General features: G+C 43.2%; 1 protein-coding gene across 1 annotated transcript in view; it reads left to right on the top strand.

Annotated features, from left to right (window-relative positions):
- LOC145404953 (uncharacterized) overlaps positions 1–16363 on the top strand; it is a 608364-nt gene that overhangs the window by 498329 nt on the left and 93672 nt on the right. The window contains exons 30-31 of the mRNA XM_080276459.1: positions 3196–3379; positions 14513–14651. Coding sequence (XP_080132585.1) covers positions 3196–3379; positions 14513–14651 — 323 coding nt within the window. The remainder of the gene's footprint in view (positions 1–3195; positions 3380–14512; positions 14652–16363) is intronic.

The raw sequence follows: 16363 nt of genomic DNA, 5'->3' as shown, positions 1-16363 counted from the left end.
GGACTGTCACACTGCCATCTTGCAGAACTTCTATCAGAATTTATTTCTAAAACTGCTTTGGAACCCGCTTCCCCAGATTAATTTCACCCCAAACTTTCAACCTCCAGCAGTTGAAGTCCAGCTATTACAAATTTTTTGTGTGGACAGAAGACACTTGTAATCTGGTGTATGGATTTTTTTCCTTCCTCTGTTCAACTTCCAAAAAAAAAAAAAAAAAAAAGCCTGCACCTTAATGCTGTAATGCAAAGCAAAGTCAAATTCTTCATTGGCTTGAGAGAGTTTTTCTTTCTTGGCCGTCCTGTAACAGTGAACGCCTATCTCATGAATGCGTCTTCTCGTCATCCGCGGCTCGCAGGGAAGCCGTAGAACCCGAGTAACCTCAGCTGCAGAACACTTTGGCTGCTCGTTTACCATGTCCGCCATACGGGTGACATCTTGACAAGTGAGAACACGAGGTCTTCCATTGCAAGGCTTTCTCTTCACTGAGCCCTCCATTTGCCACCGACGAAGCCATCGATTCACAGTCCTGACAGTGGCAAATGTAAGGAGGGTAATTTCTCTTGATGACTTTCTAACGTCCCGCATCCCGATGATACGCCCACGGAGGGTAATGACCTCCACATCGTGTGTAGGGCTTCCTTCACCTACTGCGTTGCCGCGTCTCTGCCATTTCTTCAAGGAATACAAAATAATAGAATAATTGGCAGTGTAGTCCTAAAAAATTCTTAATTCACTGTTCATTATATTGCAAAATAATATTGGTAAAACCATCTTGCACCGCTGCTCTCAGTTATTCAGAATAACTCTCTCTCTCTCTCTCTCTCTCTCTCTCTCTCTCTCTCTCTCTCTCTCTCTCTCCTTCGGAGCCGAACAACCACTGTGTTATTTCGCTACGAGATTATAGATTGAAGCCTCCTGCCATTACCTTCCGTAATAACTTGCAGTGCTTATTAAACTGTCGCACTGATTCAGCAGTTTATATTATTCATACAATGGATAAGAGGGAACACAACAAACCAATAACCAGCGTTACTTCTTGAACGACGGTGGCGGTGGTCTGGGATAAGTTTGTGTTCTGCTTAACCTTATCACTTCCAACTGTCCATTCCCTTTACCACTGAACTGCAGCAGCTGAAATTCAGTATTTTACTGCTGACAGTCACGTATGCTCACAGTCTCATGGAATACTTGGCCATACTCATATTACTGTAAGTCATCGATATCACAGCCCAACCTTATCAGTGACACATAATGAATTTATGCCACTATTGGTTACTTATCTTCCCATGAATGAGGACACAGAATCCTTCCTCTGACCCCCTTTCCTGCCACCCCGGCACCTCACATCCTCCTCCTCCCTTAGCACCGTTGTTCGAACCTTAATTGGTGGATATTTAAGTTGTGCTTGGGATCAGGACACAACTTTTGACCACCAGTTGACAAGATATCTCAAAATGTTAAATCTGGTAGACTAAAGGCCGCCAGTAGTCAAGGAAAAGTTTATTAGATTTTGAGGTGGATCCGGATCTGGATGCAGGAATGGATAATAAATTTCATTGGGTTTGGAGGAGGTGTGCGATCTCTGAGAGTCAGTAAAAAGTCAGAATGAGCCTGTAGAAGTAAAGAAGTAATTCATTGACTATGTGAGGCCATAGAAATGTTCTGGTAGGAAAGAGGAAATGCAGCAATAACTCTCAGTCTTTATGAGTGCTGGTGTAGGCAAGCTCTTTTTGGGCCCTTTATAGTTTTTGGTTCTGTAACTGGATAACTTTAACCCCTTGATTTGCTCTATTGATTTTCTTTTGCTGCCTAAAGACGATTAGGCTACGCCCATCTTAAGGGAGATCTTTTGTTGTGAAGGTATTTGTGAAAGCTGTATGCAGTATAAGCTCCTAGTTCAAATTGCCTCTCCAACATTGAGTAAAATCACCAAGAGGCAGCACGATTGAGACAAATAATTCGACATCGGATTGCTGAATTTAATACAGTCTTCCGCAATTTTCTGAGAAAACAGGAAGGAACTATAAAGACAGATGGAAGGATGGTTATATAACGGAGAGGTAAGTGATCGAAACCTGGCCTTCATTTAACCTCGCTCATTTATTCGGTTATATTATGAGGGAACTACGAATTTTAGATGATGGGGAGAAATGGTCACTTACAAATGAACATAGGGAAAGAAGGACTGAAAGTAGGAAAGTTAGTCTAAACGTAAACAGATTCTTTTAGGCACAGTATCTTCGTCACAGGTAAATTACAGAACAACATAAGTGAGACAGCCGCTAGTATAGTTATGTAAATGAAAGAAAAAAAAATGAAGGCTAGACACAAAAACTTGGCCAAAACTAAAACTCTGTGCTGACCATGATTTTAAGCTCAATTACGTTAGTACGGAACTACGTAAATGAGGAGCATAGGGAATTACAGTAACCATTTACCTGCAAACTGCATACTTTGCATTTTATTTCGGCTAATTTCATGCGATATTACAGCGCTCGAGCGAAACACAGGGCATCATATACACATGCAAACATACATACGTACATATCTATGTCTATATCTCTCTATCTGTCTGTCTATCTATCCATCTCTCTCTCTCTCTCTCTCTCTCTCTCTCTCTCTCTCTCTCTCTCTCTCTCTCTCTCTCTCTCTATATATATATATATATATATATATAGATAGATAGATAGATAGATAGATATAGATAATATAGATATATTTATATTTATATATATACAACGCTTCGGCTGACAAGAAAAAAGAAAACTACGTTCTTTATTCCATCCTAAAGGCCTTACAGTGACCCTTCCTCTCACTCCCTCCCTCTCTTCGCACTACTTTTCTCCACCCCTCACCCCCTCCCATTCCTCCTTTCTTCTTCATCGTCTTGTCCATCCCTTTATTCTCCCTTTTCTCTCCACTTCTCTCTACCTCCATCTCTTCCATCCTTCCTCTTCCTCTCCGATTCTCTGCCTCCTCCCTCCCTCTTCCCCCCAATCTCTCTCTCTCTCTCTCTCTCTCTCTCTCTCTCTCTCTCTCTCTTAATGGCTATCTCTTCCATCCTTCTACATTTTCCTCTCTACCTTCTCATTCGTTTCTCCCTCTTTCATCCTTTCCTCTCCTCCATCTCTTCCTCCCCATCTTTCAATCTCCCCTTCCCTCTTTCTCTCCCCTTCTAACCTCCCCTTTCCCCAGTTCCCCAGTACATCAGCGTGGTGAGGGCTGCTGCTGCTGATGATGATACACAAGGGGAGTTGAGTGAGGGGCCCCCCAGTGTGTTGGTAACGCCCCCCCTGCCCCGCCCTCCTGGCCTGGTGGGGGTCCTAACATTCCTCTACCGTGTCGATGCTTGGAGTGGACCCGTCAACCTTACTCTTAGGTAATATAGTCTGCTCTATTAATCATCACTTTATTACTTTGCATTACCTTTTCATCTTAAGTGGATCCGTCAACTTTACTCTTAGGCAATATATTCTACTTTAATAACCTTTACTTTATTGTCTTGCTTTACCTTTTTATCTTAGAGGTGAGCTTAGACCCACCATCAGGTAATGTCTTCCACTTTTTTCCTTGCTTTTATTTTGTTTTACCATATTAACTTGAGGCCCTCTCGCATGACTTCAGAAATGGACTCCCGTGGGATACGTTGTATGGCGATGATTTGGTGCTGACTGCAGAGAATGAAAGGGATGCGAAGGAAAGATTTAGGAAGTGGAGCGACGGTATGGGGCACAAGGGTTTGAGAGTAAATGCAGATGAAATAAAGGTGATGGTATCTAGGGTTGGTGGCGGTATTGTCAAAGAAGAAGGAGAGTGGCCATGCGCTGTTGCTGTAACAGCGTGGGAAATAAATCCATCTTGTGCAATGTTTGTAATAAGTGGGTGCATAAGAGATGTAGTAGTATAAGAGGTAAACTGCGAGATAATGATTTCCTGTGTGCGGTGTGTCGGGGAGAGCAAGTGGAGATTGTCAGGCGTGAAATGATTGATTTTGCTTGTGAGTCTCCCGAGTGTGTGCACGTTTTGTTCCTTGGGAGACATGTTATGTCCTTGAGGTGGGGTTGGAGATAGCTCTGTGGCTACAGTGAGAAGTGGTTGGAAAACGTTCAAGGGGCTGTTGCCTCTCCTGACATTGAGAGGGCTCTCCCTTCGTGCCAAGGGATCTTTGTATGCTGCATGTGTTAGGAGTGTAATGTCACCTGGTAATGAAACCTCGGCAGTAAGGGAAGAGGATATTTGCAGGCTGAGACGTACAGAGATGACAATGAATAAGTGGATGTGCAGTGCGTCCTTGTATGCGAGGTCTGGGGACGCTAGGTTTACGATGGAAGAGTTAGAGGTAGGGTGGGACTGGAGTGTATTGGTGTGATGAGAGGTAGGTTGAGATGAGCATGAGGAGCAATTGGGTACAGAAAGTGAGGAATGTTGACGTTAGAGGTAGGGTTGTGAGAGGCAGACCGAAGAAGACCTGGAACGAGGTCATTGAGTGTGACCTGAGGGATAAGGGACTGAATAGGGCGGCTGTCAGAGATCGAGTAGCATGGAAACCGCTATTAGGTGACCAAAGCCGACGCATGCAAGCACGTTGGAGCCATTATAAAAGAAACGAAACGATATAAACTTAGTCGAGGCTCCGTCAGCCTTAGAGTCAGGGTCTGTATTCAACTTTATTACCCTTTATCAATCTTTGTCACTATTTTATCGAAGGAGCGAACCAGTTAACCTCCCTCTTGGGTAATGTATTCCTTTCTTAGTTATTTATTCTTCTTTATTTTAATATTTTACCATGATCAGAGTTAATTACTTTCCTCTGCTTTATTATGTGTTACTCTTTCTTGCTTTACTTATCCCTGCGTTTGGAGTAGCCCGTTAGCTGCACTCTTAGGTGATGTGTTGTACTTTATTGTTTTATTTTGCTATTTTTTTTTTTCCTGTTTCCTTTTTGGTTATTTTGGTCGTTTCTGCTTTATTGTCATATTTTTACCTGCGTCATTCGCCTCTATTATCTTAACTTTGCGTCATTTATTTTGCTTTGCTTCGTTTCATCACTGTGGCGGTGGTAGGAGGTGGCGGTCATCACCCACTCACTTGGTATAGTGCTGCCTACTTTTTCCTTCCCGTTTCTTTTTCTGTGTTGGCCCTCCTCTCTTCCTACTTCTTCCTTTCCTTCTTGTCACTTTTTATTACGGTACTCTCCTTTCCACTTCAGGTGGTTCTGTGCTGAGTGACAAGCCTAATGGTTTCATGTAACTCAGAAAGCAATTTACAAGGCTGGGTGGTAACCATATAACCAAATTATGGAAGAAGTGGAGCCTGTTATGGTGCCCCTGCTAACTGGATGGAGAGGCGCCAGTGTGGCGTCCACCCAGGAACCAAACCTCCACAAACCTTCATACATTTCCCAGCCGCAAGGGAACATTGGTTCAGTGCACGGAACGGCCCTGCAGGAGCGGTTGCTTGCGTGCGGTTCGTGGGTCTGCTCAGCCAGACCGAGTTTGAACATCATCAACAACAGCAACAACAACAACAACAACAACAAAAACATCAGTGTGGCACAGTCAGTCTCCCATCAGGTATTTTATTCAGGCTCGGTGAGATGTATTTATAGCTGATCTGCCTCACGGGCCGGGTAACTTGTTTTACCCCCTCGTACCGCTGCAATGGCCACGTCAGCCTCACTCGTTGGCAATACAGTCGGCGTTATTCCCCTTGATTTTCGGCCCTTACCCGAATTATGTTGTTTTGTTGCTGCTTCTGAGCCATCCCACCACCTGTGTAAGTGGGAAATGTGATGATGAAGATGATGGTGATAATGATAATGATGATGATGATGATCATGCTTTGCCATCTCATCTTTAATGTTATCCCGAGAACCACACACACAGGTAACATAATCTGAACAATTCTACTTTATTATTACCTCCGCCATCGGAGAACAGGAAGTCATGTATTCATCTCAGTTTGTCTGTTTGTTAATTTGTCCACAAGATGTATCAAAAAGTTATTAATGTATTTCAATGAAATTTTGTGAATATGTCGGTCATGGGCCAAGGAGGAGTTTCTTTTTAAATTTTGGTGTTGATCTGAGTTGTCTGGTATACTGTAGGTGTTGGCGAAGGTATGCGTTCTCTGAGGGTTGTATTATTATAGTTTGTTTTTGTCTTGAATTTTATATTCAATTCTTCTTTATTCGTGTGTTATTCTGCTTTTCTCTTCTCTGACTCATTTTATACTTTACTATATTTTCTCGTTTGTCATCGTACTTTTTCCAGCAGCAGCTTTTGAAGATTTTCCACGTGTAGTTATTATGTTTTGTGGCAAAAGTTTAGAAATATAAAGTAAAAGGATATTAATGCGAATTTTCTCAAAGATATTGCTCTCTCTCTCTCTCTCTCTCTCTCTCTCTCTCTCTCTCTCTCTCTCTCTCTCTCTCTCTCTCTCTCTCTCTCTCTCTCTCTCTCTCTCTCTCTTTCTTTGCATGGTGTTCGTAACATGAACAACAATGGCCTTAGACTGATTTCCATATGCTCAGAACACAGTCTGGTTATCACCAACACCATTTTTCAGCTTAGGAATAAACACAAGACCACATGCACGGCCCCACGATCTAGACATTGACACCTAATTGACCATGTCATTGTAAGGCAGTGAGAGTCAAGAGAAGTTCTTATAACCCGAGCTGTGAGAGGTTCTGAGTGCTCAACAGACCATAACCTTATAGTCACCAAACTGGAGTTAGTCATACGCCCACAAATGCGCCGCACGCCATCCATCAAGAAACTAAACTGAAATAGCTTAAAGGATGTGGCAGCTTGTAACACCTTCTGCAGCAATATTACAGACAAGCTCTCTCGGTGCCCACCACTTGATTCAAACAACAATGCAACAAACCTAGATGCATAGTGGCTAAATAGTATGACACTGCTCCACAGCACTGCAGAAGAAACCCTAGGCTTGCCCACTCGCTGCCATTAAGACTGCAGTTTGATGAAAATACTGAGGACATACATGACCTTCTTGCAATGTAGAGTAGAGAACATAACTACTGGTTGGCTCATCTTAGCTCCCTAACCCTAAAAACTGAATTCCAGAATCTCAGAACTGAAACCTAGAGAAAACTGCATGACATGGAGAACGAATGGTGGACTGGGCAAGCAAAAGATCTGCAAAGACTGGCTGGTATTAACGATCAACATGGATTCTACAAGTCTATTAAAACCAAATACGGGCCGACCAAACGTAACATAAACGCTGTTCGATCAGTCGAAGGAGAGCTCCTGAAAGACAGGCAAGCAATCCTAGAAAGATGGGTGCAACACTTCAACACCTTACTGAATCGAAGGAACCCGGTGGAGCACAATATCCTTGATTGCATCCCAAATATCCCTCAAGCGGTAGATCTCAGTGTTCCACCTATATTTGCAGTAACTGTTCAGACCATCCCATCTGTAAAAAAATAACAAAGGTCCTGGCCCTGATGGCATACTCGTACTATCTGAACTGATCAGAAATGGTGGCCACTTACTTCAGCGATTTCATAATCTCATACTAACTACCTGGAGCCAAGAATAATTTTAATCTGAATAACTTACTTCTATATTGCACCAGTCTACAAGAAGAAAGGAGACCACGTAAATTGTGACAACAGTAGAGATATCTCCCTTCTTGTGAGTACTAGCAAAGTATTGGCCAAGATAATGTTCTCCAGACTGACAAAACATTTGACTGAGTCAACACTTCCTGAACCACAATGCGGATTTCGGAAGGAATGAAGTACTTGTGATATGATCTTTGCTGCCTGACAGCTACAAGAGAAATCCCACGAGCAGAACCGTGACTTGTATATTGCATTCATCCATCTTGCAGAAGCATTTGACAGTCAACAGAGAACTTTTATGGAATGCTCTTTCAAAATTTGGAGATTCAAAGAAATTTCTTCCCGTTCTAAAGAGCCTGCATGACAACATGAATGCCCCTGTGTCCATAGGTGGGAGCAAATCCGAACCCTTCAGTGTGGATGTGGGTGTAAAGCAAGGATGTGTTCTGGTTCCTGTCAGTGTCAATATCTATCTCACTCCAGTCACCCTTTTACGTCACCATCAAAATGAACCCTGATGATGGAATAAATATCCAATTCCATCTAGATAGTAATTTATTTAATCTCAGACGTCTTCAAGAACAATCAAAGACTGAAATCTCATTTCCTAGAGCTGCAATATGCTGATGACTCTGCTGTCCGTGCACATACCCCAGGAGCCCTCCAACAGTCTCTCACCATCATTTCCAACATAAATCATGCAATGAGGCTTCAAAAAAATGTCAACAAAACAGACATAATATCTCAGAGAAACAACGCAGCAGAGCCTCTTGCATTTCAAATAAATGGCAAAAACGTAAAACAGGTGGAGAATTTTACATACCTTGGAAGTGTGTACACAGATAAACATAACATTGTTGCAGAAGACCTTGCACAAATCAGCCACGCCTCAGCCTCTTTGGGGCGTCTCAGATACAGAGTCCTTGAAAACACCAACTTGAGAATCGAGACGAAGGTATCGGTATATACAGCTGTATGCCTGGACTTCTTATCAGCGTCACATCAAACAGCTTGAGTCTTTTCACGCCTGATGCTTACAGCCCATCGCAGGACTCACATGGGAGGATGAAGTCCCTCACTCTCAAGTTCTCCACCTGACAGTCAACCAGCATAGAAACCATACTGGACAAAAAACAGCTTTGATGGGTCGAACACGTATTCCGCACGCCTGAGCACCGCCTTCCCTGCCAAGGTCTGTACGGCCAACTCCCTGCAGCACGTCGCAACCCAGGGGGACAAAAGAAGAGATATAAAGATCAAGATCAAATAAGGTCAACTCTGAAAAAATGCAACATCATACCAAAAGATCTTAAAACAAATGCCTCTGACAGAAAACAATGGCGAGCCCTCTACAGCGAAGGAACCATTCACCTCGAAGAAGCTCAGAACCTGTCCAGGGATGAGAGTAGACGACGGAGGCACAACCGAAACAGCTATCCCACCAAACCCGGACTTAACATGCCAACTGTGTGGCAGAGTTTGCGGATCCAGAATTGGTCTGCACAGTCACACACATTGGCACCAAAGACTAAGAAACACAGCCCCTTAGTGGATATAGTAGCCGTTGTCTTTTGTGATAGAAGGATAGCTTTAAGTAAGTGTGTGTGTGTGTGTGTGTGTGTGTGTGTGTGTGTGTGTGTGTGTGTGTGTGTGTAAATGTATGTATGTATCTGCTTGCTAGCCTTGAAAATTATCCCACTACTCTGAACAAAATAAATCAGTGGGGAAATAAGCGTCAACATATTCAAAAGATTAGTGGCCACTCATGGAACCACACCACTATGAGAAGCCTGCCCTGAACTCAATATAATCGCATAGTGGCGGCGAGAATATAGCAGACACAGCACCTTAGACTTGGTGCGGTGAATGAAGACCTTCTAAACCCCACGAAAGATTTTCCCTAGGCTGAATAAAATCGTCTGGTGGTACGAATCATAAAACAGAGGCTTCATCGTTCTCAAGGAGTTTTCGAAGATGGTTTCCAATTCCTTACCACTATAAATCTCCCACAACCTTCATTAATTCGTTTCAAGGTAGTAGGGCGAGCAAGGAGTCATCGTTCTCAAGGGGTTGCTGGACACTGCTTCTTCCCTGTCACTTCTCTTTATTACTCCTAAGCTGGTTAATACTCTTGTGCCAATAACACTAGTGAAATGCAAACAAAACGTCATCGTACTGAACCGGGTAATCCGTCTGTCCCTCTCTGTGACCTTCAATTTCAGAGTACCTAAACGTTGGCCTCTGAGAGAGAGAGAGAGAGAGAGAGAGAGAACACACTCGTGACGAAAATGGTGAGGCCACGAGAAAATCTTTAAATGAGAGAGAGGAGGTAAGATGAGAAGAGAAAGAAGAAACGTGTCATAGTGAGGACGGAACTAATCTATATATCGCAAGAAAGTTGTTAAAAGAGACAAGGCTTGTTGGCCTATCGCGAGAGCGCAAGTTGTTTGCCTCAAGACCTGCCTAACTACCTCAAGACACATCATTACAGCCTCTGCTGACGATCAAACAGGGATGTTTTCGACGAACTCAGAAAAGAGAAACCAACGAAAAATGGACAGAATCGGCCAGGAAGGTGCCAAGGACGGAGAGAACTTTTGGTGTTTCCTTCTTCCATTCTGTGTGTGTGTGTGTGTGTGTGTGTGTGTGTGTGTGTGTGTGTGTGTGTGTGTGTGTGTGTGTGTGTGTGTGTGCGTTTTACCAACAAACATCTAGGTTATCCTGAGAAAGCTTTGCCAAACTTCATGAGATTATTTTTGGGTCACTGCAAGGAATAAATGCCTTATCAACCTGGGTCCAGTTTTCACCCATTACAGAGCCACGACTACTGCTGTATAAGGGACCACCACAAACATGTGGGTGTCGTGCCAGAACTTTCCAGCGTCATAAAAATAAAAGTTGGGATTTATTCAATCAGCACGCCACCCTCAGTCATTAATGTACAGTCGTGGTCATATATAATCACATATCCTCCGCCACCCCGTGCCTCAGGCTGGCTTCTTTATGTGCAACAAGTCACAGTGGGGCAAGAGGGGCTGAGAGGGAGGGGCCAGAGAGAGAAGGAAAGGTGAGTGGGGGGACGAGCGATGGTGCGGGGGTGGAGTGAGGGAGGGGAGGGAGGGGAGGTAGAAGAGGGAGAATGAAATGCGAAGTGGGGGTCACATAGTTTGTCTATTATCTTTCATTCAGGGCATTATTATAAAAGGGTAATATTCGGCAGATAATGCTGCATTACAGCTTGTATTGCGGCTTCAGATAACAAGCATTAGAGTTGTGATATAAAGGGCTGGCTCGTGAGAGAAATATACTGACATGAGAGATCAAACATTAGTGCGAAACCAGAAGTTTCCAGCACAACACACTATTGGCTTTTCCATAAGTTTGTAACAACCTGCTTTTTGTCGGAGGAAAATATCATTCAAAGGTGATGAGAGGGTGTTGGGGTTGTTGGACGGCCACTCAAACCCACACCGGAGACCAAGCAACAGATTGCGAGAGATATCATTATTATATCCACCCATGTACACAGACATCAAACTTATTTTCCTTTTATGCACAGTTATTATAGCCTTTTCATATACAGTAGTGATGCCGTAAAATAGTTTACATCATGGTGACTGTATACAGAGAGAATTATTTACTGTGGACACAGTCATGTCAGAGGTTGGATATGATATTTAGTCCCAAAAATTAATTACATGTAAGGGTAGAGGACGTTTCTTACACAGACATGACGGAAGTCAAAGCCATCCAGATTCCATTCTACGTCTGAAGTCAAAATACACGCATAAACACAAATATCTGGCTCCGCACTAATGTTTGATCTGTCACGTCAGCATATTTCTCTCACGAGCCAGCCCTTTATATTACCACTCTAATGCTTGTTATCTGACTCCGCAATACAATCAGTAATGCAGCATTATCTGCCGAATATTACCCCTTTATATTATGCCCTAAATGAAAGAAAATAGACAAATTATGTGTCCACCACTTCGCATTTCATTCTCCCTCCCCTCCCTCCCCTCCCTCACTCCATCCCAGAACCAACTCTCGTCCCCCCACCCACCTTTCCTTCTATCTCTGGCTCCTCCCTCTCAGCCCCTCTTACTCCTCTGAGACTTGCCGCGCATAAAGGAGCCAGCCTGAGGCACGGGATACGGGAGGATTGGTGATTAATTATGACCACGACTGTACGTAAGTGATCATCTGTAGTGCAGTCTTCCTCAATCTGTCTTACCATCTACGGGTATAACCTCTGGTCTTTTAAAAACAATATTATCATACTTCTCGTAAGTGATGGATACTGATTAGGGCTGCCTTTTACCATTGGACACGTTAAGCAGGCTCTCAGCCACGGGTTTTCTTTCTTTGCGTGAGAAAACTCAAGGACGTCACATCTTTTACTCCTTCCACCATCAGACGATATTATTCAGTTTTGGAAACACTGAGGATATAATGTAAATGAGTTGATGAAGGTTATGTCAGACCCACTATAGTCGCGGCGGGCGACTCTGAGGTTGTTATTATCGTGCCCTGGCAACCTACCATTTAAAAGTGCGTCTGATTTCGTGTATACCTTGAGACGCATGTGATTCGTGTATAATGTTCGTGTATAATAATAGTCGCCGCAACTATAGAATCCGAAAAGTCTCCTTTGAGCTCAATTAAATCGTCTGGTGATAAAAATAACACAAAAGACGTCCTTGGATTGAATGAACATCTTCTGTGCGATGACAACTTTTATTTTTTTAACATTTTTCGTTCCTCCAAACAGTTTCATTCAGCTGAGGAAACACCTTTCGTACTGATGAGGTTAATGAAGGTTATATGTAACTTTTCCAGTTCGAGAATATTTCTTCACAGCCGAATTAAATCACCTGAAAGTTTCAGGGGTGAAAGGAATATAGTGTCATCATACTGAATGGTTTAGAAGACACAGGTTCTGGTTAACCGGTATTATTATCGCCCACCTATAGAAAGCTGAGCGATAATGTTTTTGCCCGTGTGTGTGTGTGTATGTGTGTGTGTGTGTGTGTATGTGTGTGTGTGTGTGTGTGTGTGTGTGTGTGTGTGTGTGTGTGTGTGTGTGTGTGTGTGTGTTTGTTATCATTATATCTCATGAACGGCTTGAGCTATCAACATGAAACCTTCAGGGTATTAAGATATGGCCAAAATCTTGGACGAGTTCGAAAATGGGTATTCTGGGTCAAGGTCAAGGTCATCAAAATGGCTGCCAAAGGTCAACTAGTTTTTGTCGCCCTCCTTTAGCACCATTATATCTTGTGAACGGCGCTATCAACATGAAACCTTCAGGGTATCAAGATATGGCCTAAACCTCGGACCTGGCCAACAGCATATTCTGGCGGGCGATTAGCATTCGGCTCCCGAATGCTTTTCTTTCATTCCTGATGTTTTTGACTATCGACAGAGTGAAAATATGCAGTTTTTGTCCAATCTAAATGTGATCGATTAATAGAATGTCAGTATCAAGATAATTTCAATGGGCCATTTGTGAGCAGAGGGCATTTGAAGCACCAAAGATTATGTCTGCCAGGAACTGTACCATGGATCATCAAGTGCTACCACAGTATACACTACATCGATGCTGCCTTATATAACCCGTTCAGTCCGGTGTTGTTATATTTCACTTTATTCTTGCTGCCTCCTAACCATGCATCTGAATTTTACAATGATGTGTAGCAGTGAAAGTATTAATGAAGGCTGTATCTAACCCCTCCATTTGGACGATCATCTCTGAGCTGAATAAAATTTTCTGGTAGTAGTAAAAATATTTATAAATTCCCTGGAGTGAAGAAGTTAATATCTTAGAGTATAGCTTGCGTTAAATCTTTATAATGATGTCTTTTCCATAATTGCCACCTCCATAGAATTTTAATTAATTTACGCCTGTGGCCACAAAAGGATTTTTTTTTTTTTTTTACCGTCATGTTGCAAAAAATCGAGGTGCCGTGATGACCTCGAAATATTTTTTGCCAATACCTAAGTAATAAAATGATAAAGCTAAAAATAATAATAATAATAATAATGATAAACTTCGTACACAGGTGCAGCTTTTGAAGTGTTGAAACTGTTTCGTGTGCTTCTGCATGGTTGACTGCGGATGATTTATTCTCTACAGCGCTGAGTAGCTGAAAGTCGAACACTGTTCTGATGGAGAGAGAAATGCCTGGTCTCAACTTTGTCATTATTTTCAGGAATATGAAATTAACAGTACTTGCTTTGAATTTAGTGTTTCCTAGGAACCATTCATTCACCGTCATTTTCGTTATTCATAATCTTCTTTCGCACTGGAAGACAGAGGAAAGCAGGATCAAGAAGCAAGGGAAGGGGAAGTATGTTGTGGAAGAACTATCAGCAGCATCACCTGTTAAATGGACCCTATAGCCATCCACACAACATTCAGGCCCACGGTATCCTGGCCAGCTGCATGTCACATGGCGAACCATCTGCACATTTTTATCTTTTACAGACCTGCTCCACGTACACCTGCCAGGCAAAGGCATGTTGCATATCAAGCTAAGAAGGGGGATACCAAACCTCTGTCATCTACCCCTCCTTATAGAATTCATCCAACCAACTTGATTCTCTGTCCATTCCCTAGCCTTCTTAACTTCCCTATTCCTCTTTTTCACACATTCATCGTTTTAATATCCATGTTAACCCTCTAATGGTCGGGACATCTCTAGTATCTATTCCCCCAGTCGATTATATTCAGCTGAGAGTGAGTTACAGCACCTGTGAGTATTTGTGCTGTAACCTTTAACCTTTTCTTAATAGGGGCGACTCCAGTTTCCATTACAGCTATATGATTTTTTTTTTTTTTTTTTTTTGCCAATCAGTACAGGAGCCTGAGAGTGTCAATATCCACGTTAACATTCTCCCTCTGCCCACCAGCCTGGAGGAAGTGGCTGCAGCAGACCCAGGCGAAGGTGTGAGGCAGTGGGCGGTGTGGAGGCAGAGCGGACACAAGGGTAGGCAGTGGCTCAGTGAGGCGGTCATTCTGCCACCCCTGCCATCCCATACTGAGTCCAAGGTATGTGCATAGGCAGCTGGGTAGGCTGGTGGATGAGTCGGGTAGGTGGTAATGTGGATACGTAGACAAGTAGGTAGGTAGGATAGTGGATTTATCAATGGGTAGGCAAGCAGGTGGGTAGGATAAGTGGATTTGCCGGTGGGTAGACAAGTAGGTAGGTGGCATAGGTGGTAAAGCTCGTGTGTAGATAAGAAGGTGGGTACAATGGTAGGTAGTCAGGTAGGTACGTAGGGTAAATGATAGTGTTGGCGGGTAGGCAGGTAGGTGGGTAAGATAGGTGAACAGGTTAGGTGGCAAAATGTACAGTAGGTGGGTAGGCCAGTAGGTGGGTAGGGTAAGTGGTAATATTGGTGAGCAGGTATGTAGTTGGGTACGATAGATGTTATTATTGTTGGTGTACAGGAAGGTAGATAGGCAGGTAGGTGGGTAGATAGTCAAGATAAGTGGTTGATGGTTATGTTGGTGGGTAGGCAGGCAAATATGTAGATTGATAAGCAGGTAGGTAGGTAAGCATGGAGGTTAATTAGTAGGCAGTTGTGATGGTAGGCAGGCACTTGAATGATGGGTGTAGAATGGCAGGTTGGTGGCCAGATAGGATGGTAAGTGCGAGGAGAGGTAGGTTGGCAGGTAAATGAAAAGGGAATAGGAAGGTGAGTAGGTAGGTAAAAGAAAGAATAGTAAACATGTGGGTCGGTGAGCAAGAAAGGGATAAGTGGGTAAGCGGCTAGGTAGTTGGGCACAAAAGAAGGTGGATCGAAAGGCAGACGTGGGTAGATGTGGGAGAGCAAATTGGCAGTGTAATAGTGTTGGTAATTAAACAGGCGGTAGTTGTGGATATAGGTGGGTAAGTGGTAGGGAAGGTGGGTAGACATGCTGTATAGGTAGATAGGGGATAGGCACGAAAAGGATAATCAACTGGGCAAAGAGTAGGGAGAAGTTTAATGAAACACGTGTAGATAGGCAGGTAGGTGGGTAGATAGTCAAGATAAGTGGTTGATGGTTATGTTGGTGGGTAGGCAGGCAAATATGTAGATTGATAAGCAGGTAGGTAGGTAAGCATGGAGGTTAATTAGTAGGCAGTTGTGATGGTAGGCAGGCACTTGAATGATGGGTGTAGAATGGCAGGTTGGTGGCCAGATAGGATGGTAAGTGCGAGGAGAGGTAGGTTGGCAGGTAAATGAAAAGGGAATAGGAAGGTGAGTAGGTAGGTAAAAGAAAGAATAGTAAACATGTGGGTCGGTGAGCAAGAAAGGGATAAGTGGGTAAGCGGCTAGGTAGTTGGGCACAAAAGAAGGTGGATCGAAAGGCAGACGTGGGTAGATGTGGGAGAGCAAATTGGCAGTGTAATAGTGTTGGTAATTAAACAGGCGGTAGTTGTGGATATAGGTGGGTAAGTGGTAGGGAAGGTGGGTAGACATGCTGTATAGGTAGATAGGGGATAGGCACGAAAAGGATAATCAACTGGGCAAAGAGTAGGGAGAAGTTTAATGAAACACGTGTAGCAGGTAAAGAGTATGGTAGATTAACACGTACGAGGTGGTGAAACGTGGGTAGCAATATACGTAGAGTTTTCCAGTGAGACTTCTGGTCCCCTTTGTGACTTGTAAGCAGTGAATAGTAGAATATATGCAGTAACACACATAACTGTGTAGGTTTAGGAGAAAAACTTAAGAGACATTGTTCGTGAAGTTTTCCCTAAATCTCGCTATCCT

The sequence above is a fragment of the Coenobita brevimanus genome, chromosome 65, assembly GCF_032717465.1.
Source record: "Coenobita brevimanus isolate Jiangsu-jjx chromosome 65, ASM3271746v2, whole genome shotgun sequence".
Lineage (NCBI taxonomy): Eukaryota > Metazoa > Arthropoda > Malacostraca > Decapoda > Coenobitidae > Coenobita > Coenobita brevimanus.
This window is presented reverse-complemented; position numbering and strand designations above follow the sequence as displayed.